Below are 22,212 nucleotides of genomic sequence, written 5' to 3'. Positions count from 1 at the left end.
GGCATATTTTGGAAACACTCCCTCCAACACCTTCTGATTGGTCAGATGAAGAGCTGACTGTCCTATAGGAAAGGCAGGAGGGAGGGGGCAGGACTGAAAGACTGGGTCTGAGATTGGAAATGGAGAGGAGGAGCTACCTGCTGGGCCTGGAGAAAAAAGCCAGGCCGAGAGACCTAGTGATGGCTGCCTTTAATCCCAGCACTAGGGAGACAGAAGCAGGTGGATCGCTGTGAGTACAAGGGCAGCATGGTCTACAAAGTGAGTCCAGGACAGCCAAGGCTACACAGGGAAACCCTGTCTCAGACTGAACAATAACGAACCATGTGGCAGAACATAGATTAATATAAATGGGTTAACTTAAGTTATAAGAGCAAGTTGGGAACAAGAGTAAGACAAGGCCAAAAGCTATATTATAAATGAACATGTCTCCATGTCATTATTTAGAGCTGGGGTAGATAGGAAGCTCATAGGATTACAATTAAACCTTGAGTTCAGTTCCCAGGATCCCCGTGCTGACCTCTGCATGAGAGCCTCCTGAGGGGACCCTCCCCAGGGACCCCAGACTCTTCCTCAAGTCCTCAGCTTGTTTGACTAGCCCAACTCCATGACAGGCTTCAGGTTTTTACTCTGCCTAACTAGGCCAAGTTTCTAAAAGTTCCTGGAAAAACCACAACACATGGGCAGCTCATGGAGAGCTCATGGGCAGCCAACCAGCATATAGGTCAAAGTGACCAGATACTATGTTTTTATTACTTTACGGCTTTGGTAAAGAACACAGCTGGCCCTATCCAACCAAATAAAAGGGCAACTCAGCCGGGCGTGGTGGCGCACGCCTTTAATCCCAGCACTCGGGAGGCAGATGCAGGTGGATCGCTGTGAGTTCGAGGCCAGCCTGGTCTACAAAGCGAGTCCAGGACAGCCAAGGCTACACAGAGAGACCCTGTCTTGAAAAACCAAAAAAAAAAAAAAAAAAAAAAAAAAAAAAAAGAAAAAGAAAAAAAAAAAAAGAGGGCAACTCCTGAGTAAGAGCCAAAACCTCAATGACTCAAAAAGTCCCCAGTAACCAAACAAGCAGCCAATCCTGAATCCCCTCTTATACTCTGACTCACTTCTAACCGATCAATTAAAGTTTGTCACAAATCCCTCTGACTGTCTATAAATTGAGCCTGTTTGCTCATTTTGGGGTCGCCCTCTAGAGGAGAGAGGCGGTCCCAGCATGCTGGAATAAATGCTTTGTTTTTGCATACTGCCTTGGGGTCTTTCTTTAGCAGCTCACCTGGACTCTTAACACTCCATCCCCAATAAAATAAAGAAATTAAATTTTAAAATGTTTATTATTTATTTAGCTTTTGCTTGTTTCGTTGTTGTTGTTGTTGTTGTTTGTTTGTTTGTTTTGTTTTTGTTTTAAACAGGCGCTCCTTACATAGCCCAGGCTGGCCTAGAACTTGCAATCTTCTTTCCTGTGTCTTCCTCCCAGGTGTTGGGATGATAGGCTTGAACCACTATGTCTGACAAGAATTTCTGAAAACGCCGGCCCCGACTCAAAACCTAAAATCAGTTTGACAGCCCGAAATTATAGGAAAAACAAAAGGTGAGTGGTGTGCTGGAAGCAGTATCTATCTGGACCTTAGAGTGCGTGGGTGACCTGGGGGTACAGCCTGTGGAGGTTGGGGCGAAGGAGAGGTACTAGGGGCCAGGGATGGATACACATTGGGCCTTTCTGCTTATCCCAGGGTTAGTAGTTTTCAGAGGAGAGCCCTTCTCCTTTAAGTAGGCTAGGGCCTTCATCAAGATGCAAGTCCTGGCCGGGTGTGGTGGCGCACGCCTGTAATCCCAGCACCCGGGAGGCAGAGGCAGGTGGATCACTGTGAGTTTGAGGCCAGCCTGGTCTACAAAGCCAGTCCAGGACATCCAGGGCTACACCGAGGAACCCTGTCTAGAAAGAGAAAAAGATGCAAGTTCTAGAAGCCTCCTTATTCTTCAACTCCATGGACCTGGAGCCCCTGAAAGAGGGGAAAATCAAACGGTGGCCCAAAGACACAGTCATCTTCCTGGTTTGGAGGTTGGGACACAAAGGTCTCCTGGAGTCTTGAATGGAACCAGGCATTTTCATAGGATTTAGGGCTGGGTGTGGGGCCCCCCAAGAGGGGCTGAGTGGAGTCACAGCGAAGGTACCGAACTCCTCCTGGGCTGGTGGGGCTCTCCAGCACCTGACCGTAAAAGATCTGGTCACTAGTGCCAGAGTGGGGCTGGAACTGGTTGGAAATTGCTCTTGGATCATCCTGGAGAACATAGGCCTGAACCAGGGCTGGAAGGCTGCTGGTCCCAAAGCTTTCATTGGAATCCCAATGGGGTGGTTTCTTGTCTTCCTCCAGTACAGTGATCTTGGTGATTGGTGGCAAGCCGGACTCCCAGAAGCTGGGCAGCTGGAAGATTTCCTAAATATGGGGATACAGAATGAGGCATGGTTTCTCCCAAATGTCTGCCCCACACATTGTACTTTCCTTAGATGAGGCAAGTCTCAAGTCTCTGATGGGGTGGAACATAGCAAAACACTATAAGTGTAACACGAATGTAATTTCTGATTATTTTAGGGTTCTTCTTGCTGTATATAGTTTATTGTATGTATATATGTGTAATAATATAAATGTATAGGCAAAGGGGGGCTTTTTATTAGACTAAAAGGGGGAATTGTGGAAGAATGCCTTAAGTGGATGTAGCAGTTGTCAATAAAGCACTGTTTAGCCAATCAGCTGGGCAGAAGGACAGGAAGTAGAAGGGGGGACTTCCATGGGAGGTGGGAGGAGCCTGGAGGGGTTGACATTTGACAGTTGGCAGATGGGGGAGAGAAGCCACTGGAGAAGGATCAGATTGGCAAGTGCTTGGGATATATGTAGGTTATGAGGATTAGAGTAGTCTATTTTAGTTTATTGTTAGATAAGTAGCAGTTTAGATTCTGCCCAGTTTAGTGCTTGCAACTTTAAAAATACAACTCAGTCTTATTGTGTCAGTTACTGGCTTCTTAGGCCGTACAAATAAGTCAACTGTAACAAATTGTGGGATCTCCCTTGTTGCTGTGTGGCAGAGCATACAGGGCTGTACTTGCTTGGCACTAGCTACATCCCTGGCATGTGCCTGACATGTGACACCCCCTCCCTGCTGCAACACCCATGCACCCATTGCATAGTGAGGTCAAACTCAGGCCTGCATCTCTCCAAGGCAGAGTGTGTGGTGGGGAAGTTGAGGCTCAGGTGTGTGCCGGAAGGGCAGAAGGCCATCCCTTTAGCGACCTTTAGGGCCTTGCCTGCCAATCACAGTCTCTCCCTTTGTCTCGTGATTACCTCTGTCATGATGGTAGGCACCCAGGAGCTCAGGCTGCTGTGGGCTGGGTCTGGCACATTTGGCCAGAAGAAATTCTTCCTGCTGGAGAAGGGGACACGCGAAGTTCAGGTTAGGCATGCCCTCTCAGCTTGCTGTCTGGCAGCTGAAGAGGGGAAGAGGTGGGAGGCCAGACACCCAGACTGGGGCCTGGAAGTCTAGGAAGGCAGGGAGGGACTTCCACACCCACGGGTAACAGGAAGTCACTCACCTCTTCTTGCACAAGCACCAGGAAGCTGCACAGAAGATGAAGAAAAATAGGAGGCAAAGTATGCTCAGGAAAATGTGTAGCTCTGTCTCTAGGGTGGGAGAAAGAAGGACGAGGTTAGCATGTGGCTTTTCCACAGCGGAACTGAAGGTGGGGGTGGTAAAATTTTGGCAGGAGTAAAAGGCTTCTAAAGAATATAACAATCGGGGCTGGAGAGATGGCTCAGCGGTTAAGAGCACTGACTGCTCTTCCAGAGGTCCTGAGTTCAATTCCCAGCAACCACATGGTGGCTCACAACCATCTATAATGTGATCTCATGCCCTCTTCTGGTGTGCAGGTGTACATGCAGGCAGAATATTGTATATATAATAAATAAATTAATCTTTGTTAAAAAAAAAAAAGAATATAACAATCAAGCCGGAAGCATTGTTGCATGCCTGTAATCCCAGCACTCAGGGAGGCAGAGTTCAAGGCCAGCTTGGTCTACAAAGTGAGTTCCAGGACAGCCAAGGCTATACAGAGAAACCCTGCCCATGCATACTATCACCTCACACAATATCACCACATATTACTTAAAACACCTTGGTTCAGATTCAAGACTATTGTACCCTAGGAAGCCCAGAATCTCAGTGTGTTTGCTGTACATACAAAGGTTTCTGCTACTACAGAAACATAATAGTTAATTCTGGGAAGCAAAGACTTTTTTTTTTTTTTTTTTTTTTTTTTGAGATAGAGTTTCTCTGTATAGCCCTGGCTGTCCTGGGACTTGCTTTGTAGTCCAGGCTGGCCTCAAACTCACAGAGATTCACCTGCCTCTGCCTCCCTGAGTGCTGGGACTAAAGGCGTGCACCATCATGCCTGGCTGAATAAAAAACAAAACAAAGACTTTTAATATTTTCCCGCCGTGTCTCCTCAGCATGTGGATATTAAATTAGTGTATGATTGGATTCTGTCATATTAAAATGATTGATTTAAGAACTGCTTTTCAAGTTGCTGACTTGAGTTTCACACAAAAGAAAATAAAATTGTTGGATGAATTCTGATTTGGGATCAAGCCAGAATTTCCAACAATTTCTGAAATGGCCCATTTGGCACTATATATTTATGCAATGTGTTCTCCCCAGCATTGATGACTGTAAAATTCAAAAAATATTGATTAACTCTGAAAAATGCTGAATGTGGTTGAAGATGCTCTTTGCTCTGCAGTTCCAAACATTCAGTCGACATTTAATTATCTGTGTAAAAAGAGGCAAGCACATCCATGTCACCAAGTACGTAGATTTGCTCTGATCTTTAATAAATGAAAATCTATATGCATACCAAAGAATTGTTTCAATATAAATGTATGTTTATGATCAGTGTTTGATCTGAATATGTTGTGTATGTGGGCAGACCTAGAATTATGTAAAAATTTCTTGTGTGGAAAGGGGTGAAAATTAGAAAGGTTAAACAGGCCATAGGCAGGAGTTTGTAAGTCAGGAATAATAGGCAGGGCTGGTTTCCTCTCATAGGTGAGGGTTTGTGGAAGGGCCCCTGGCCTCCCCTCAGATCAGGAGATCTTTTTTAAAAAAGATTTATTTATTATTATTATTTATACAGTATTCTGCCTGTCTATGAGCCAACAGGCCAGAAGAAGACAGCAGATCTCATTGTAGATGGTTATAAGCCACCATGTGGTTGCTGGGAATTGAACTCAAGATCTTTGGAAGAGCAGTCAGTGCTCTTAAGCCCAGATCAGGAGATCTTAAGGCAGGTCCCTATTACTCTCAAAATTAAGATTTTTCTTTTGTTTGTTTGTTTTTTTGAGACAGGGTCTCTCTTTGTAGCCCTGGCTGTCCTGGAACTCACTCTGTAGACCAGGCTGGCCTCAAACTCAGAGATCCGCCGGCCTCTGCCTCCTGAGTCCTGGGACTAAAAGGCATGTGCCACTGCCACCCAGTAAGTTTTTTCCTTTGTAAGCTTAAAAGAATAAAAATAAAAACACATTTACATAATCTCCTCTCCTCCCTTTAAATCATGTTTTTTTGTTTTGTTTTTTGTTTTGAGGGAAGGGCTCACTGTGTAGCCCTGGTTGGCTTGAAACTCTCTATGTAGATCAGAATGACCTCACATTCTCAGGGCTCCAGCTGCCTCTGTGTCCTTAGAACTGAGATTACAGATGTATGTCAGTGCACCTGGCAAAATCCGGATTAAAAAAATATTTATTCATTTATTTATATAGTATTCTGCCTGCATGTATGCCTGACTGCCAGAAGAGGGCACCAGATCTCATTATAGATGGTTGTGAGCTACCATGTGGTTGCTGGGAATTGAACTCAGGACCTTGGGAAGAAGAGCCAGTGCTCTTAACCTCTGAGTCATCTCTTCAGCCCCCGGATTTTTTGAGAGACAAAGTGGGACACTCTCCCAACAGCCATCACTGTCAGGCTTCCCACTTACCTAGGGCCATGGTCATCAGCGTGAGGCTTGTACTGTTGGTGGAGCCTGCCCGGCTGGTGGCCATGAGGTAGACATGATACAAACTGGCAGGCTGCAGGTGGTTCAGAACAAAGCCACGGGAGGAGACGTTCAGGACGGTGGCTGTAGGTGGAGCATAGGGTCAGTTCGGGGTGCTAAAACGTCTCTGTGTTGGCTGAGGAACACCCCTTTCAGGCCTCCTAGGCTTTGTGGGGAGCTAAGGATAGACTCACAGAAGGATTGGTTGCGAGCATCGGTCCAGAAGATGGTGTAGTGGGTGAGGGGTATCATCCCCAGCCGAGGGGTCTGGGGTACCCACTCCAGCTGTGCCCAGGTCCTGCCAATGTGCTTTAGATGTAGCTCTGGAGCGTGAGGAAGGGCTGTGGGCGGAGAAAGAGAGAGAGAGAGAGAGAGAGAGAGAGAGAGAGAGAGAGAGAGAGGACGTAGAGGGCTAGTATGATCATATCAGGGCAATTGAACCTGACTGGGCTCCGGTGGTTTCTAGACCCAGGACCTGTGACATACTATAGATGACAGAGAAGTGACATCTCAAGGGGCTGACTGTGCTTATGAGTGTCCATAATCCTAGTGCTCTGGAGACTGAGGCAGGAGGGTTGCTGTGCATTTGAGGCCAGCCTGGGCTATGGTATAAGACCCTGTCCTAGAACAAATATAAAAGGAGCCAACAAAATGGCTCGGCAGGTAACTTTCTTGCCCTGCAAGGTTGGATGGAGACCTGAGTTCAAGCCCTGGGACCTCGTGCTCTGCTTTGCTTTTCTGTTGGCTGTGATACAGACCATGACCAAAAGTGACTTTGGGGAGGAAGGTTTCTATCAAGCTTACACTTCCAGTCATAAGTCATTGTTGAGGGAAGTCAGAATACCCTCAGGGAGGAACCGAGGCAGATGCCGTGGAGGGATGCTACTTGCTGGCTAGCTCTCTGGCTTGCTCATCTTATTACAGGCCATACCCCACCGCCTGAGTAGGGATGATGCTTCCCATAGTGGGCTGGGCTCTCCCACATCAGTCATCAGTGAAGACTGTTTCTCATAGACGTAATCACAGGCCACTGGGTGTGGGCAGTTGCTCAACCGAGGTTCGCTAGATCCAGGTGACTCTAGGTTGTGTCAGGATGATGATAAAAACTATCTAGCACACCAGGCGAAGGTGGAAGGGGAGAAGGAACTCCACAAAGCCACCCTCTGATCTCCACAGGCAACTCTGGCGTGGGTGCAACCATTCATGTACATCCAGGCACACATGATAATAAATGAGTTCAAACAACAGCAAAACCAACAAAAAGCAAACACAAAGTCCCCAAACAAAAGCAAATGTGTGTGTGTGAGACATATATATGTGTGTGTGTGTGTGTGTGTGTGTGTGTGTGTGTGTGTGTGTGTGTGTATCTCCCTTCCAAGAAGGCACTCTGCTTGTTTGATATAGGGGATCCCACCTCATGGCTCAGGTTGTCCCTGAAATCACAATCCTACCTTGTCAGAGTGGCCAGGCTCAGAGGTATACACCCCTTTATCCAGAGCCCCACCCCACCCTCTGCCAGGATTTCATCTGAGTTCCCTTTCTGGCTCCCAGAGGCAAAGCCTGGGTTTGAATCCAGTTCTGTCTGGTTGCAATCTTTGCTTTCCAATTGCTGTCACCCCTGGTTTTACCTGACTTGGTGTCTGATTTCTCACTGACCCTCTGAAGCATGCCGGGTACTCTGTTCAGTTCTATCAGACGCAGCACCGTGTTTCTGTTGGAGCCCTGGATGGATTCTGTGAACCTCCTCCCTGATTCTCTCAAATTCACCGCTCGCGTCTACTACCCCATATCCTGAATTCTTCCCAGCTTTGGGGAGCCCAGTGTAAGTAAGCCAGGATGGAAAGCATCGCTCTCTGAGGCCAGTAGTAAAAGTGTATCGTTTCCTCATACTCCCAGTCGCTAGGGCCCAGTCAGGGAGAGAGGAGAGGATTCTGGGAACAGGCTGTTGGTAGACAAACCTCTCTCTCCAGAGTAGGTATAGACATGTGCGGAGGGTCCCACGGTGCCTGGGTACAGGGGAGCCACCGTGATTTCGTAGAGCTGAAAGGGACTTATGTTGTCTGCAGAGAGAAAACAACATGGCATTACGGTTGAGGGCTAACCTCTGCTATCCAGCCTTAAATTTTCTTTTCTTTTCTTTTCTTTTCTTTCTTTTTTTTTTTTTTTTTTTTTTTTTTTTGCTGTTTTGAGACAGGGTTTCTCTGTGTAGTCTTGGCTGTCCTGGACTCCCTTTATAGACCAGGCTGGCCTCGAACTCACAGTGATCCACCTGCCTCTGCCTCCCAAGTGCTGGGATTAAAGGCGTGTGCCACCACGCCCGGCCTCAGCCTTAAATTTTCATTTCTGCGTGGTGTGAGGTTGACCGTGGGGCTAACCTCAGAGATTTCCTTTAGCTCACTTGGTGGACGTCACAAAGGGAAAGAGGAGCAGAGAATTAGAACAGGGCTAGACAAAGACCGGATCTGGCTAGAGTAGAGGGACAATGTCCCCCATGGAAGTGTTCAGAAAAAGCTGGGGAGGCTGTGTCTATCTGGGGGAGGTCCCAACTGCCCCCTGCTACCTCTAGGCACATACCACCCCCTCCGTTCCCTGGTCTTGTCCCTCGGCCCATCTCCCCCGTCCCAGGCTCGCCTCACCCTGTAACAGAATTCCAGTGATGCTCCCCTCAGCTTCTATCTTCCAGCTCTTATTGCCGTAACTGTGGCTGGGCCCCGGGCCCCACTCAATCAGATAGCCCCGGGGCAGGGAGCTTGGGGCTTCCCAGTCTACCCAGATACTCCCAGGGTCTCCGGCCATGGCATGGAGGCTGGTCACAGCGGGGCCTGGAGAGAAGGTGGGAAATAGGACCGAGGATGAAAAGTACGCAGGCCTCAAGGCTAGACGGACGGATCCAAATCCTGCCTTTGCTACCGATAGGCCTGTGATCCAGCATATGTCAACATCTGAGCCTCAATGTCCTCATCTGGAAAGTGACAACAACCCCCCCACCTCCCCCACCCCCCGACACAGAGGCTTGGTGTGAGTTAGAGGAGGCGGCATAGAACAAGGCAAGCACGGAGGCTGCTGGCCTGGGGATACTTCCTGGAGCTATTCAGCTTGATGGATAGGATTCACTGAGTTCTCTAGCAGTCACACCATGGAGGTGGCCTCCCTTTTTATCAATGAGTAAAGATGGGAGATGCAAGAAGCTGAGAAGCTTTTTAAATATTACAGAGCTCAGGGCTGGGGAGATAATTTACTTGGTAAAGTGTTGATAAGGCAAGCACAAAGCCTTGAATTTGATCCTGAGAATCCACGTGGAAACAGCAACAAATGGAACAGGCCAGTGGCATTTATAATCCCAGCACCGGGAAGGTAGATCCCTGGGGTAGATTCCTTTTTTTTTTTTTCTAAAAAGATTTATTTATTACATATACAGTGCTCTGCCTGCATGTATACTTGCACACCAGAAGAGGGCACCAGGTCTCATGATAAATGGTTGTGAGCCACCATGTGGTTGCTGAGAATTGAACTCAGGACCTCTGGGCAGACAGTGCTCTTAACCGCTGAGCCATCTCTCCAGCCCCCCCCTCTCCCCCCCCCCCCCAGGTAGATTCTATTCAGGGAATTTCAGACCAATGGGAGATCTTGTACCCAAACAAAGTGGACAGCACCTGAAGAATGACGTGCCAGCTGCTACTATACTTACACACACACACACACACACACACACACACACACACACACACACACACACACATACACACACACACTCACACTTTGTAAATGGGAATCTTTTAGCTTCTCTCTCTGTCTCTCTGTCTCTGTCTCCTCTGTCTCTGTCTCTCTGTCTCCTCTGTCTCTCTTTCTCTCTCTGTGCAGGTATGGATATTTTCCCAGATTAACCCAGTTCTGGCTAGCAACATTAACTTAGAAGTTGGCTCAAAGTTGGTTCTGGAGACAACAGGGCACAGAGAGGGAAGTCACTTGTCCAGGCCACTGTGTTAGTAAGTGGTTGGCCTAGACAGGAGCCTAGGCAGTTTAGCCTTCACACTCTCGCACTGCTGCCCACTGTTCGGCTGCCAGCCCCGTTTACCTTTGTTCTCCAGGAAAACGACTGGAGTAGGTAAAGAGGTCCCTGCTTCGTTGTAGGCCACAAGGGTCACGTTCTGGGCCTCTGAGGGCAGGTGGAAGGTACAGCTGAGCTCTGTGGTGTTGCAGAGGTGCATGTCCTGCCCTTGCTGAGCTGAGGGACTCCAGGAGAGCAGGTAGCCCTGGATCTGCCCACTGTCTTCCTGTAGGGGTGTTGGCTGTGATGTGTGAGGAAGAACATAGTGAGGGAGTTGTGTCGCTCATTGTGAATTGGTCAGTACCTGAGAGCCATGGACTTGCCATAGGAACTGCGCCCTAAGTCCTTTCTTTCCCCACCTCCCCTTCCCCTGTGGCAAGATCTAGGCGGGAAAGAAGGAAGAAGCCAGTTAGTACATCAGCAGTTGCTTAACTGTTCTCTGACTGGACCCTTTGGGGCACAGGTGACCCCAGAGCCGTGCGTTGTAGTCTCTCACCAAGGCCACTACCCAGCTCTAAGGCATGTGTAAAAGGCTATGCAAACTGCCTCCCAGCCCCCCAGGCACACTGCAGTCTTGAGCCCTAACTTGTTAGGATGGCGGTGAGGGAATCTCAGAGAGTCACCTTCCAGAACAGTCGCACACCCACTGTCCCGGGATCCAGTTGCTTCTTTTGCCACCATGTGTCCAGTCTGATGACAGGGGCTGTAGATGAGATGAGATGAAGGGTTTTTGACGGGGAGGGGCCCTGGGGGACTGGACTGAGCTCTGATGGCCACCCCTGGCTTCTCACCCTTAATGGTGGGCCTCAGCTGCAGGCCAGGGCTCCAGTTACTCCAGAGTCCAGGCAGAGGGGAGCGGATGCATCGCATCTGTAGGGTGTAGACTGGGTCCTGTTGGAGCCCACAGAGCTTGAACTGGTCCTTGCTGGAAGGCAGGTGGGACACCTGGTGCGTGGGAGGTGACACTAAATCCAACTTGTCCTCTCTCGGCCCCCTACCTCCATCTGGAGGTTGTTCACGGCCTTACCAGTGTCCAGTTGGCTCCTTCAAGCTGCGGCTGGTAGCGGAGTTCACACTCCTGCTCCATGAACTTGCTGGGTTCCCACGGCTTCCAGCTCAGCCACAGGCAGCCAGGCACACGTGGGACTCTATCAGAGCTGAGGTCCAGGGCCTGCAGCGTGGGAGGCTCCAATTTCACTGCAAGGGGTGAGGTTGTCAAACGTTTCCCTGCCTCGTGAGGAGGGCTCTGTCTTGGCTCCCTTTTCCTCCCTGGGTCTCTTTCAGTCTCTTTTTCTCTGTTGCCATATCTCTAGCTGTGCCTGGGTATGAATATCTGTATTTCTTACTAGGCGAAGACATGCCTCAGAGACTGTGAACTGGTTGTTAAGTCCGCTTCCAGCATTTTCTTTCCAGACATCCAGAGGCTGGCTCCCTCAGTTCCTCCCAGGGTCTACTTAGCTGTCAGCGTCTTAAGCCACCTGACATCCTGTTTTATTTATTTTGCCACCTAAATTGTTATAATAGTCTGAGGGTGAAACTTTTGAGGCTTCTTCACTGCCGTATCTTTAGGACTTCCACAGCCTAGCACGGGGTGAAGGTACGTCGGGAAATCAGCTGAAGGCTGGCAGAATGGGTCGCTGGGTAAAAGTGCTAGCTAACCAGGTGAGCCTGATAACCCAAGCTTGAGTTCAGTCCCCAAACCCAGGTCAAAAAGCCCAATGCAATGGTGCATGTCTGTAAGACCATCACTATTGTGGCTAACTGTGCGGTGGAGACAGGAAAATGACTCTGAAGCTCCCAGGCCATATGGCCCAGAGTCAAGGGCAGCATCAGAGACAAGAGAGACCCTGCCATCAAGGAGGAGGGAGAGAACTACTCCAGAAGGTTGCCACATATGTCTTATGATATATATGCACTCTCCTTGTAAATAACTAAGTCGGGTGCGGTGGCGCACGCCTGTAATCCCAGCATTTGGGAGGCAGAGGCAGGCGGATCTCTGTGAGTTTGAGGCCAGCCTGGTCTACAAAGCAAGTCCAGGACAGTCAAGGCTACACAGAGATACCCTGTCTCAAACATAACAGAACAAATAAATAACTAAATAGATAAACAAGCCAGGTGGTGGTGGTGGCACATTTTGAGACCAGCCTGGTCTACAGAGTGAGTTCTAGGTCAGATGTGGTGGTGCATGTCTTTAATCCCAGCCCTTGGGAAGCAGAGGCAGGTGGATCACTGTGAGTTCGAGGCCAGGCTGGTCTACAAAAGTGAGTCCAGGACAGCCAAAGTCACACAGAGAAACTCTGTCTCGAAAAACAAAAAAACGAAAAAACAGAATGAGTTCTAGGACAGCCAGTGTTACACAGAAAAACCTTGTCTTGAAAAACCAATGAGGGGGCTGGAGAGATGGCTCAGAGGTTAAGAGCACTGACTGCTCTTCCAGAGGTCCTGAGTTCAATTCCCAGCAACCACATGGTGGTTCAAAACCATCTATAATGTGATTTGATGCCTTCTTCTGGCCTGCAAGTGTACATGCAAGAAGAGCACTGTATATGTAATAAATAAAGATCTTGAAGAAGAAGAAGAAGAAGAAGAAGAAGAAGAAGAAGAAGAAGAAGAAGAAGAAGAAGAAAAGAAAACCAATGAGTAAATAAAAGAATGAACATGCTCCCCAGCCTCTGGTTCCCATTTCTCTCTTCTCTGCCTCCTTCTGGGTCTTCTAAAATCTCCTCGCCTGTGCCATGTCCTCCCTGTGCCTCTCTGGGTCTCCCAATTTGGGGATATCTCCCCTTTCTCACACCAAGGGTCACTCACCAACATCCATGGGGTCAAAGCACAGTTTTGGCGACTCGCTGGTCCCAAGCGCGTTCTCCGCTTGCACCCAGATAACCATATTCTGGTACAGGATCAAGTGTTTCCGGGGGATGGAGCAGCTGTTCTGCCTGTCCTCTGGCACACAGTCCAAGATGGGGTCCCTCTGGTATTGACAGTCAGTGCGGCTCCTGTCAACAGGCCGGGGCTTTGGTGCCAAGCATAGGAAGAAGGCAAGGCTTCCCCCACCCCCACACCCCGTCTCCCTCTCCCCCTCTTTCCCATGTCTTTGCCTCTGGCTCCTGACCCCCACAGGGACTTGTGTCCCAACCCAGGACCTGGAGGAAGGGGCTGACATGGAAACCCTACGTACTGGAAGCTCTTTAGGATGAAGCTGGTGGGCAGGTGGGTCTCAGGGCCTGGCTCCCACTGGCAGACCAGGCTGTTGGTGATGAGGTACATGAGGCAGGACAGATTGGAGGGGCTGGTAGGAGGATCTGGATAGGGAGGGAAGAATGTTAGATGCCCGCATGCACAGTGTGTGTGTGTGTATGTGTGTGTGTGTGTGTGTGTGTGTGTGTGTGTGTACATACATGCACATGTATGTGTACCTGTGGCCTTACTTCTTCGGCTCTTCTTTCTGCAGTATGGACCTGTAAGGGCAGCTATGTCACTGTTAGCTACAGGGGCAGGAATCTCAGATCCTTAGGACCCTGGTGGCTCCTTTATCAGTGACTGTGTAGCCTTGGTGGCTCCTTTATCAGTGACTGTGTAGCCTTGGCTTTATTCTGGTTTAGTTAGTCATTAATCATTTGATCTTCAAGTGACTGAACTGCTCTTTGTTGGTTTTTTTTTCTTTCTTTTTCTTCTTTCTTTCTTTCATTCTTCCTTCCTTCCTTCCTTCCTTTGAGACAGGGTTTCTCTGTGTATCCCTGGCTGTCCTAGAACTCACTCTGTAGACCAGGCTGGCCTCGAACTCACAGAGATCTGCCTGTCTCTGCCTCCAGAGTGCTGGAATCAAAGGCATGTGCTACTACCCCAGTTCTCCTAGGATTCTTTAAGGGCTATGGTGGTTTGATTGGGAACGAACCCCAAAGGCTCCTGTTTGAATAGTTAGTTCCCAGGTGGTGGAACTGTTTTTGGAAGTTTGTTGGAGGAGGTGTGGCATTGAGGTGGCTTTGGGGTTTTTAACGAACTTGTCCTATTTCCAGTTAGTCCTCTCTGTCTCCTGTTTGCTGTCCAAGATTTAAACTCTCAAATGTTTCTGTCACCGTGCTTTTGCTCCACTATCATGGACTCTGACCTTTTGGAATGCTCAGGCCAATTACGTGTTTTCTTTTATAAGTTTCCTTGGTTGTGATTTTTTTTTCCGAGACAGGGTTTCTCTGTGTAGCCTTGACTGCCCTGGACTCACTTTGTAGTCCAGGCTGGCCTCGAACTCACAGCGATCCGCCTGCCTCTGGTTGTGATGTTTTGTCATAGCGATAGAAAAGTAACTCACACCCCAGCTGAGTGACTTCCTATGTCAAGGGTACTCACAGATGTACCCATGCAGGTGGCAGCTGAGATGCCCACTGCTTTCTTCTTCTTCTGGAGATATAGGCCTTGTGATATAGTCCAGGCTGGTTTCTAACTCACATCCTCCTGTCTCAACTTCTAAGGACTAGACAGAAGTGTGGTTCCATACCTGGCTCTGTTATTGGTTGGTGTGGTGCTAGGATTCGAACCCAGAACCTTGCTCATGTTGAGTATGTATATATTCTACGATGGGGCTACATCTGTGGCCCTGGCTGTTTTGAGGGGACAGGATAGACAGGGTCTCACTATGTAGCCCTAGCTGCTGTGGAACTCTCAATGTAGAGCAAGCTGTCCTCAAAAATCACAGAGATCCTGGGAGGCAGAGAGCAAGAGGCATTTTCTGGGTGGTGGCAGCACACACCTTTAGTCCAAGCACCCAGGAGGCAGAGGCAGGCGGATCTCTGAGTTCAGGGCCAGCCAGGGCTACACAGAGACACTGTCTCAGAAAACAAACAAACAAACAAACAAGCAAAAAACAAAATCATAGATATCTATCCATCTTCCTCTGCTGGGATTAAAGATGCGGCCTCGTACCTTGGTTCTATCAGTTCCTTATACCATCCTGCTCAATTTGGGAAAAAACAACAACCTGGAAGCGGATTTAGGAGGAGCTGGAAGTAAGCCCCGCTTATGGCTAAGAAACTTGAGCTTGCTGAACAGCCACACAGACAGGTGGTTCCACAAGGGCCACTGTGGGGTGTGGCCTTCAGTAAGTGACTTGCCCTCGTTAGATATCGGTTTCCTCCTCTGGAGAATGGGCTCACTAACTCCTGACAGGAAGGACCACACCCTCTATCATACTCCCAAAAGGTGAGCTGTTAGCTCTCCCCGGTTTTGGCAGAGGGGCAATGGGGCATTGGAAGCAGATGGGTGGATGGCTGGAGGAACTTACAGCCTGCCCGTAGCTCAGCTTGATCCAGGACCTGGAAGCTGCTGGCCCATGGCACTAAGCAGGAGAGAAAAGCCTGGGTGTAGTTCAGGTGAGGCAGAGTGATGGTGGATTCCTGGGTCCCATCAGGCAGGTGCCGCTGTCTGTCCCCTTGCTGGTTCGGCTCGTCTCCCAGTCTCCATAGAATCTGTGGCTCTTGGTCCAGTTTGCTGCAGTTTGGGCTGAGGGTGCAGGAGGCTATGACAGGGTCCCCCAGGCGGACAACGGGGGTTGAGATCCTGATATGCCCGCAGCTCTCCAGACCTGAATTGGTAGAGAGAAGGCCCTGGAGGACTCTTTTGCCAGGCCAACATGGACCATGTCCAGACCTTTGGATTCCTAACCTCAGAGCCCGCCTCTGTCTTTTTACCCTCCTATCAGGACCTTGGGACTAAACATGAAGAGTAAATGTGAGGCCTGTAAGATGTACTATAGGGAGGGAGAGAGAACCATGTGCCGGCAAATGGTTTTCCATGGGCTCTGCAGAGAAAAGCAGCTCCTGACTTCTCTTGGTCACTTCCCATGGTGTGAACGCTCTCCATAGTGTGAACATTCCCCTGAGGTATGAACACTCCCAGAAGTATGACTACTTCCTGCGGTGTAAATACTCCCTGGCCTGTGAGCACTTCCTATCATGTGAGTGTGCCCCATGGTGTGAATGTGTGGTGTAAATACTTCCTGTGGTGTAAACGCCCTCCCCACGATGTGACTACCCCCTACCACATGAACCTTTGCATCCCGTGCCCTCCGTGAACGCAGTCATGAATGCAGCCTAGTCCTCCTAGCCAGCTCCGGTTCCCCACAATGGAGGGACTGGGTGGTGAAAGCCACAATCAGACTGATAAGAACCCCCAAGGCCACAGCAGCCCTTCTCAAGTTCAGATCTGATTGTAAGAGCCCGTTTTGATTGTGCCACTTCAAAGGCATGTGTCTGCGTGCAAAGGCAGGCTGGTGTGACGGGTGTGAGCCTGGACTAGACTGCATGCCTTACGTATTGTTAGTGACCCCGGTTACGTGAACTCGGGACTCCACGTTCTTTACTTCTTTCATCTGCGAACGGAGACTAAAGCAAAAACGAACCAGTCTCTACCAGTTAGATCCCAGAGCTGTCCCTGTAGAGTGGCTCAGCGGCGCTTACATTCTGTCTGGCACTTTCCCAAAGCTGCAAGGATCCTAGCGTGTCACTGCCCTGAGGTAGGGTGGGACAGTATGGTTAGCTTCCTATGGGATAGCCCTCTATCCTAGCCAGTGCCACCACTACTCTGATTACCCCTCCACTCTAAAGTAACTTCCTCTGTTCCGTGGGCTGCTGTCCCATCTCCACCATATTCCAGTGTCCTGTGGCCGGGCAGCTGGCATTGTCGAGGACCTGACTACTGGCAATTAAGTCTCAATGCGTGTCTGTGGTGAGTCAGCTTCAGGTTTGCTTTCCTCCTTTATCTACATTTGTGTCACTGGAAAAAATTTTTTGTTGTGTTTGTTTTCTTTGTTTGTTTGTTTTGAGACAGTTTCTCGGTGTAGCTTTGGCTGTCCTGGAACTCTCTCTGTACACCAGGCTGGCCTCGAACTCAGAGATCTGCTTGCCTTTACCTCCCTGAGTGCTGGGATTAAAGGCGTGTGCTACCGCCGCCCAGCTAAGAGAACCACGTGCTCTAACACAGTTGTGCAGAACAGTAGCTGGCAGGTCGGTACACACTGCCAGACCCTTCACGTAAGCCCCTGGCCTGGCCCTGGCCTCACTCTCACTGTGTCAGCTCAGACTGTGGTTTCTGCTCACAGACACCGGGTCTGTCCCTGAAGAAACAACACGATATCTCCCATGTGGGGGTCTTCGCACCTGCTGTGCCCGCCTCTCATGGTGCCCTGTGGACCCTCTCTCACCAGGTTGGCATGTGGGCATTCTGGTGAACCAGGCTATATCCTGGAGTTCCCCCACCACTTTGTAATTAGAGTCCTTAGACCTGATACCTCTAGTTTCTGTGCTGCAGAAGCTTTGGCTGTTTTGGTCATTGCTACACTCCCAGGGTCTGGCACACAGCAGTTTGGGGACCAGTGTCTCCCTTTATATCCCCCTCCCCAGCTCTAGACTTACCTCTGGGGAGCAGCAAGAAGATAAGGGTAACTCCAGTCAGGCTGCAGGCTCCCAGCCCCACCATTGTGCCAACGTGGTGTTTACCTGGAGGCAGTGAGAGACGGTTAAGAACAAGCTGTGTAGCCAAATCCTTGCCCACCCGCAGCCCGGCCAGGTTACCTGACCCCTGAGTCTCAGTGTTGGCAACATGGAGGAAGCACCACTTGTGCTGCCTAGGACTTTGAGAGGAAGACATGAAATGGTTCAAATCAAGGTGCCCCATCCCCACCCCCAGCTGGGCATCAAGGAAATAACTGTGTGTGTACATCACACCACCATGGTCAAACCTGCCCCCCAGAAAGAACAGGCATCAGAGCCACGAGGAACGCAAGCTCTTCCGCCGTCTTGCCCTGGTTATCTCTGTTTACTTATCCCTGTTTGGAAACTGTGCTGGCTAGTTCTGTGTCGACTTAATACAAGCTAGAGTCATTTGGGAAGACGGGACCTCAGTTGAGAAGATGTCCCCACGACAAGATTAGCTTGTGGGCAAGCCTGTGGTGCATTTTCTTGGTTGATGCTCGACGTGGGAGGACCCAGACCACTGTGGGTAGTGTCACCCCTAGATTGGTGGTCCCAGGGCTATAAGAAGGCAGGCTAGGCACACCATGGGGAGCAAGTCACTAGGAACACTCCTCCATGACTTCTGCACCAGTTCTTCCCTCAAATTCCTGCCCTGATGTCCTTCAGTGATGGCCTGTTACCTGGAAGGATAAAGCTGAAATAAACCCTTTCCTCCCCAAGCTGCTTTTGGTCAGGGTAGTTCTTTTTTTTTTTTTTTTTTTTTTTTTAAATCACAGCAATGGAAACCTTAACTAAGACAATCATCACCTCACCTCAGCACACCAGTTTGATATCTCTTGATATCACAAGCACACACACACACACACACACACACACACACACACACACACACGTGTACACACTGGCACACAGTAGTTTGGTTTCTGCTCACAGACACCACTGGGTGGGAAAGATAGCATCCCCCCCACCACCAGGGCTCAGGATGCTATTTCCCCTCTCCACTCGTTTGTGGTTGTAGCAGGCCTAGCCCATACCTGGTATCACCATATCCTTCCCACAGGCTTATGCCAAGAGCAGATAACTGAACAGAGAAGACCAGCATCCTCCATAGGTTGCCTGGGACTCGCATGTTTAGCATCAGCATAGTCCCTAAGAAGCCCTTGGGGGTGGCCCAAGTTGAGTAGGAGGAGCTTGGGCCTACTGGAGCCTATGCCTATTGTTTAAGGAAGAAGTAGGCAAAGAGGCCAGGAACCCAGTTCTGAGCCTGGCTCTACCACTTACCTGCCTGCTGACCGTGGATGAGTTACTTCACCTTTCAGCACCTCGTTTTCTCCATTTATGAGAAAGGGCTTAACCATCACACTCATGGCTCAGCAGGGCTGTAACGATGAGGTGAGACAGTTAAGGTTAGAGCCTTTGGCACGGGGCTGGGGGAACAGGCTCTCAGAAGCAGCGGACTTTATCTGTATGAGCCCTAAAGCAGGAAATCAGCCAACAGAACCAACAAGATTTAGTGCCAGGTCCCACAGCCTCCTGGGGCAGCCACCTTCTCTTCATCTGCACTGCACTGCATGGTCCCGTCTCTGGATCTACTTTTAGTACCGAGGGTCTCACGTTCCCATCACTCTGGCCACCTGTCCGGCTCCGCAGCTGCTCACTGTGCCCGCTGTGGACACAGCTGATGCCGTAAGTCACTGTGCCACGGCATCCTCCCTTCTCGCCTTTTACTCGCCGTTGCCAACTTTCTCCCTCGGCTCCCTTTCCTGATTCCTTCTGAAATCCTGTCTGTGGGAAGAGAGGGAGGAACGGAACATTGGGAATAAACGAAGGGAGAGCGCTTCCCAGGTGCGGCAGAGACAAAGTGAGTGGATAGACAGCTGCACTGATCGGTGGATGGGCTCGGGGAAAGGGATACACAGAGACGCACTGAGGCAGAGCCTGGCCCAGTGGCTTGGGCCAAGGATCGCAGCTGCTACCCTAGAAGTGGAGGCAGCGCTTGTATTACAAGTTCAAGTCCAGCCTGGATTACCGATGACATTCAAATCTATTTTGAGCAGCTTGGTGAGAACACATCTCAGAAATATAAAGCAACCGGGGATGGGGCTATAGCTCTGTTGGTAGAGGACTTGTCTGGCAGGCACAAAGACGTAGGCTTGAACCCCAGGACCACGCTGGGCACCAGGCATGGTGGTGGTGCAGGTCTGTAGTCTAGCAGCTGGGGTGCAGGAGGAGCTGAGGTTCAGGGTTCTTATTTGCTCACATGGAGATGCTCCTCATCTGCCTGAACGCTACATACCTCAACAACAACAACAACAACAACAACCAACAAACACCAGGCTGGGGAGACTCAGAGTGAAGTGGAGAGGCAGGCGGAGAAAGCTAGCCCCAGGGGATCTAGAGACGCAGAGGCTCGGCAGGCCTAGTCTTGCCCCAGCTGTGTAAAGAGGCAAAGGGAACTGGGAGAGGAAAAAGAGGCCCAGAGACTGAGACAGCCATGCTTGCCGAGAAGAAGCCGGGGGTCCAGGTGGCTGAAAACAGGAATTAGGCCGAGAGGGAAACTGGCAGAACTGGGCGTGTAGAACCCATCCGAGGGACGGAGACTCCTCATCGCTGAGCTCAGTTTCTTCCCAAAGAGATTTTAACTGACTGACTTCCTTGATGCTACACATACACACACACACACACACACACACACACACACACACACACACACACACACACACACACACACACACTCCCATTTCCCAAGGATCACCTGTCCCATGCCCCGCGGATGTCGCGGATGCTGGGGACTGAGCCGAGGCCTCCAGGGCTCTGCCCTCCTCTACTTACATTGGGGCCAGGGCGAGGTGCCCAGCTTCCGTGCGTGCGTGCTCTCTCTTCTCTTGTCTCCTCTCCTCTTGGGGCAAGTTCCCGAAACTTCTCTTTCTAGCCCGGTCGTTAATGACAGGCCAGGGGACCCAGGATTGCGACACCTTCCTGGCTTCCCTCCTGTACTACCCTGGGCCTTCACCCTCGAGGGGGGGGGGGCAGCATAGACAGCCCCTTCCTCTCAGGAAGAAGGTTGAGGGAAACTGGTGAGCTAGCGACCTTCCTGCCTCAGGGGTCTTAGAGGGCTGGGCATTGTGGCAACCTGGCCCGAGGAGGCCCGCTCTCCCTCCTCTCCGGATTTCCTGAGCTCTAAGCTTTGAGGCTGGGCAGGGCAACCGAGACAAGACAGGGCCAACGGAGGGCTGGGGTCTTCAAGTGTTTATTAAAAACTAAAGCAGGACAAAAAGACAGGGAAATTAAGGGGGCGCCCTCCCCACTGAGTCTGGCTGAAGCCCCTGCGGGTGGAGAATCAAGATTCCACAGGTAACATTTACTTAAGGTTTTCTTCCCTCAACAGCTTAAAACCTGCTGTTTTCTAGGACTTTCACCAGAAATCCCACCCCTACCTACAGTAAAAGGTCATGTCCTCACTCCTTCATCTAATCCCAGTGGCTTCTGGTTGTTTTGTTTTGTTTTGTTTTTCAAGACAGGGTTTCCCTGTGTAGCCTTAGCTGTCCTGGACTCACTTTGTAGACCAGGCTGGCCTGGAACTCACAGAGATCCGCCTGCCTCTGCCTCTTCAGTGCTGGGATTAAAAGTGTGCACCACCATGCTCAGCCTCTTCTAGTTTTATTTTATCAGGTTGTAATCCCTTTCAAAATGCCTCAGGACCCATTTATTTGTTTTTATTTGTATTATTATTTTTTCCAATTTGTCAAACCAAGCTTATTGGCGTTAGTTACAGAAACATGCATGCCTCAAATCAGGACCCATTTATAATTTCTTTCTTTCTTTCTTTCTTTTCTTTTCTTTCTTTCTGTAGCATTGGCTGTCCTGGACTCCCTTTGTAGACCAGGCTGGCCTCGAACTCACAGTGATCTGCCTGTCTCTGCTTCCCGAGTGCTGGGTTTTAAGGCGTGCACCGCCATGTCCGGCTCCATTTATGATTTCAATTATCAAGGAAAAAAAACAAAAACAAAACAAACAAACAAAAAAAAAAAAGAAAGAAAAGAAAAGAGAGGTTGGGGAAAGCTCTAGTTTGAAAAAAAAAAAAATCACCAAAACGGTATATATTAGTATATCAGTCAGAGTTCTCTAGGGCAGTGGTTCTCAGCCTTCCTACTGCTGTAACCCTTTAATACAGTTCCTCATGTTGCAGTGACATCCCCCCCCCCATAAATAAGTAAAATTATTTCCGTTGCTACTTCATAGCTCACTTGTTATTGTTAGGAATCGAAATGTAAATATCGTGTTTACCAATGGTCTTAGGCGACCCTTGTTGAGAGCCAACATAGTACACACACACACACACACACACACACACACACACACACACACACGAATTTATTAAGTTAGCTTATGCAATGCAGTGGAAGTAGTAGGAACAGCTATCATACACCCAAGTGAGAGCCCACCAGGGACCCTGGGCATGCTGGGAACCTCAGCCCTCCCAAGGTGGTACTGAAGACACTGAAGACCTGGAGGGTGTCTGGTTGAAAGCCCGGAAGCACTGGTTTTGACTTGAGCAAAGGAATCATCCCCATTGAGGAAGCAGCACCAGGGCAGATTAGCTACCAGCAGGAGGAAGG

At 49.7% G+C, this 22,212-nt stretch overlaps 1 protein-coding gene across 4 annotated transcripts; it reads right to left on the bottom strand.

The window, feature by feature from the left end:
- Nucleotides 1-1,376: 1,376 nt before the first annotated feature.
- Nucleotides 1,377-20,580, bottom strand: CSF3R (colony stimulating factor 3 receptor). Of its 4 annotated transcripts, none has more exons than XM_084785112.1 (19): nucleotides 20,426-20,580; nucleotides 19,140-19,378; nucleotides 18,875-18,972; nucleotides 17,693-17,751; nucleotides 17,534-17,617; nucleotides 15,406-15,705; nucleotides 13,309-13,432; nucleotides 12,939-13,126; nucleotides 11,158-11,327; nucleotides 10,922-11,075; nucleotides 10,754-10,833; nucleotides 10,158-10,371; nucleotides 8,719-8,904; nucleotides 8,041-8,142; nucleotides 6,277-6,423; nucleotides 6,026-6,166; nucleotides 3,590-3,677; nucleotides 3,342-3,420; nucleotides 1,377-2,438 (listed from the first exon to the last, which is right to left on the bottom strand). In XM_084785112.1, the coding sequence occupies exons 3-19, from the start codon at nucleotides 18,958-18,960 to the stop codon at nucleotides 1,974-1,976; spliced, it is 2,667 nt and encodes an 888-aa protein (XP_084641238.1). In that variant the 5' UTR covers nucleotides 18,961-18,972; nucleotides 19,140-19,378; nucleotides 20,426-20,580; the 3' UTR covers nucleotides 1,377-1,973. The 4 variants fall into 4 exon arrangements, with proteins under 4 accessions (XP_084641238.1, XP_084641237.1, XP_084641239.1 ...); XM_084785111.1 differs by having other exon boundaries at nucleotides 3,342-3,423; nucleotides 20,426-20,579; XM_084785113.1 differs by lacking the exon at nucleotides 17,693-17,751 and having other exon boundaries at nucleotides 3,342-3,423; nucleotides 20,426-20,579.
- Nucleotides 20,581-22,212: the final 1,632 nt, after the last annotated feature.

Source organism: Acomys minous (genome assembly GCF_964271855.1).
Source record: "Acomys minous genome assembly, chromosome: 6".
Classification (NCBI taxonomy): domain Eukaryota; kingdom Metazoa; phylum Chordata; class Mammalia; order Rodentia; family Muridae; genus Acomys; species Acomys minous.
The sequence above is the reverse complement of the archived record's forward strand: the minus strand, read 5'-3'. Positions and strand labels throughout refer to the sequence as shown.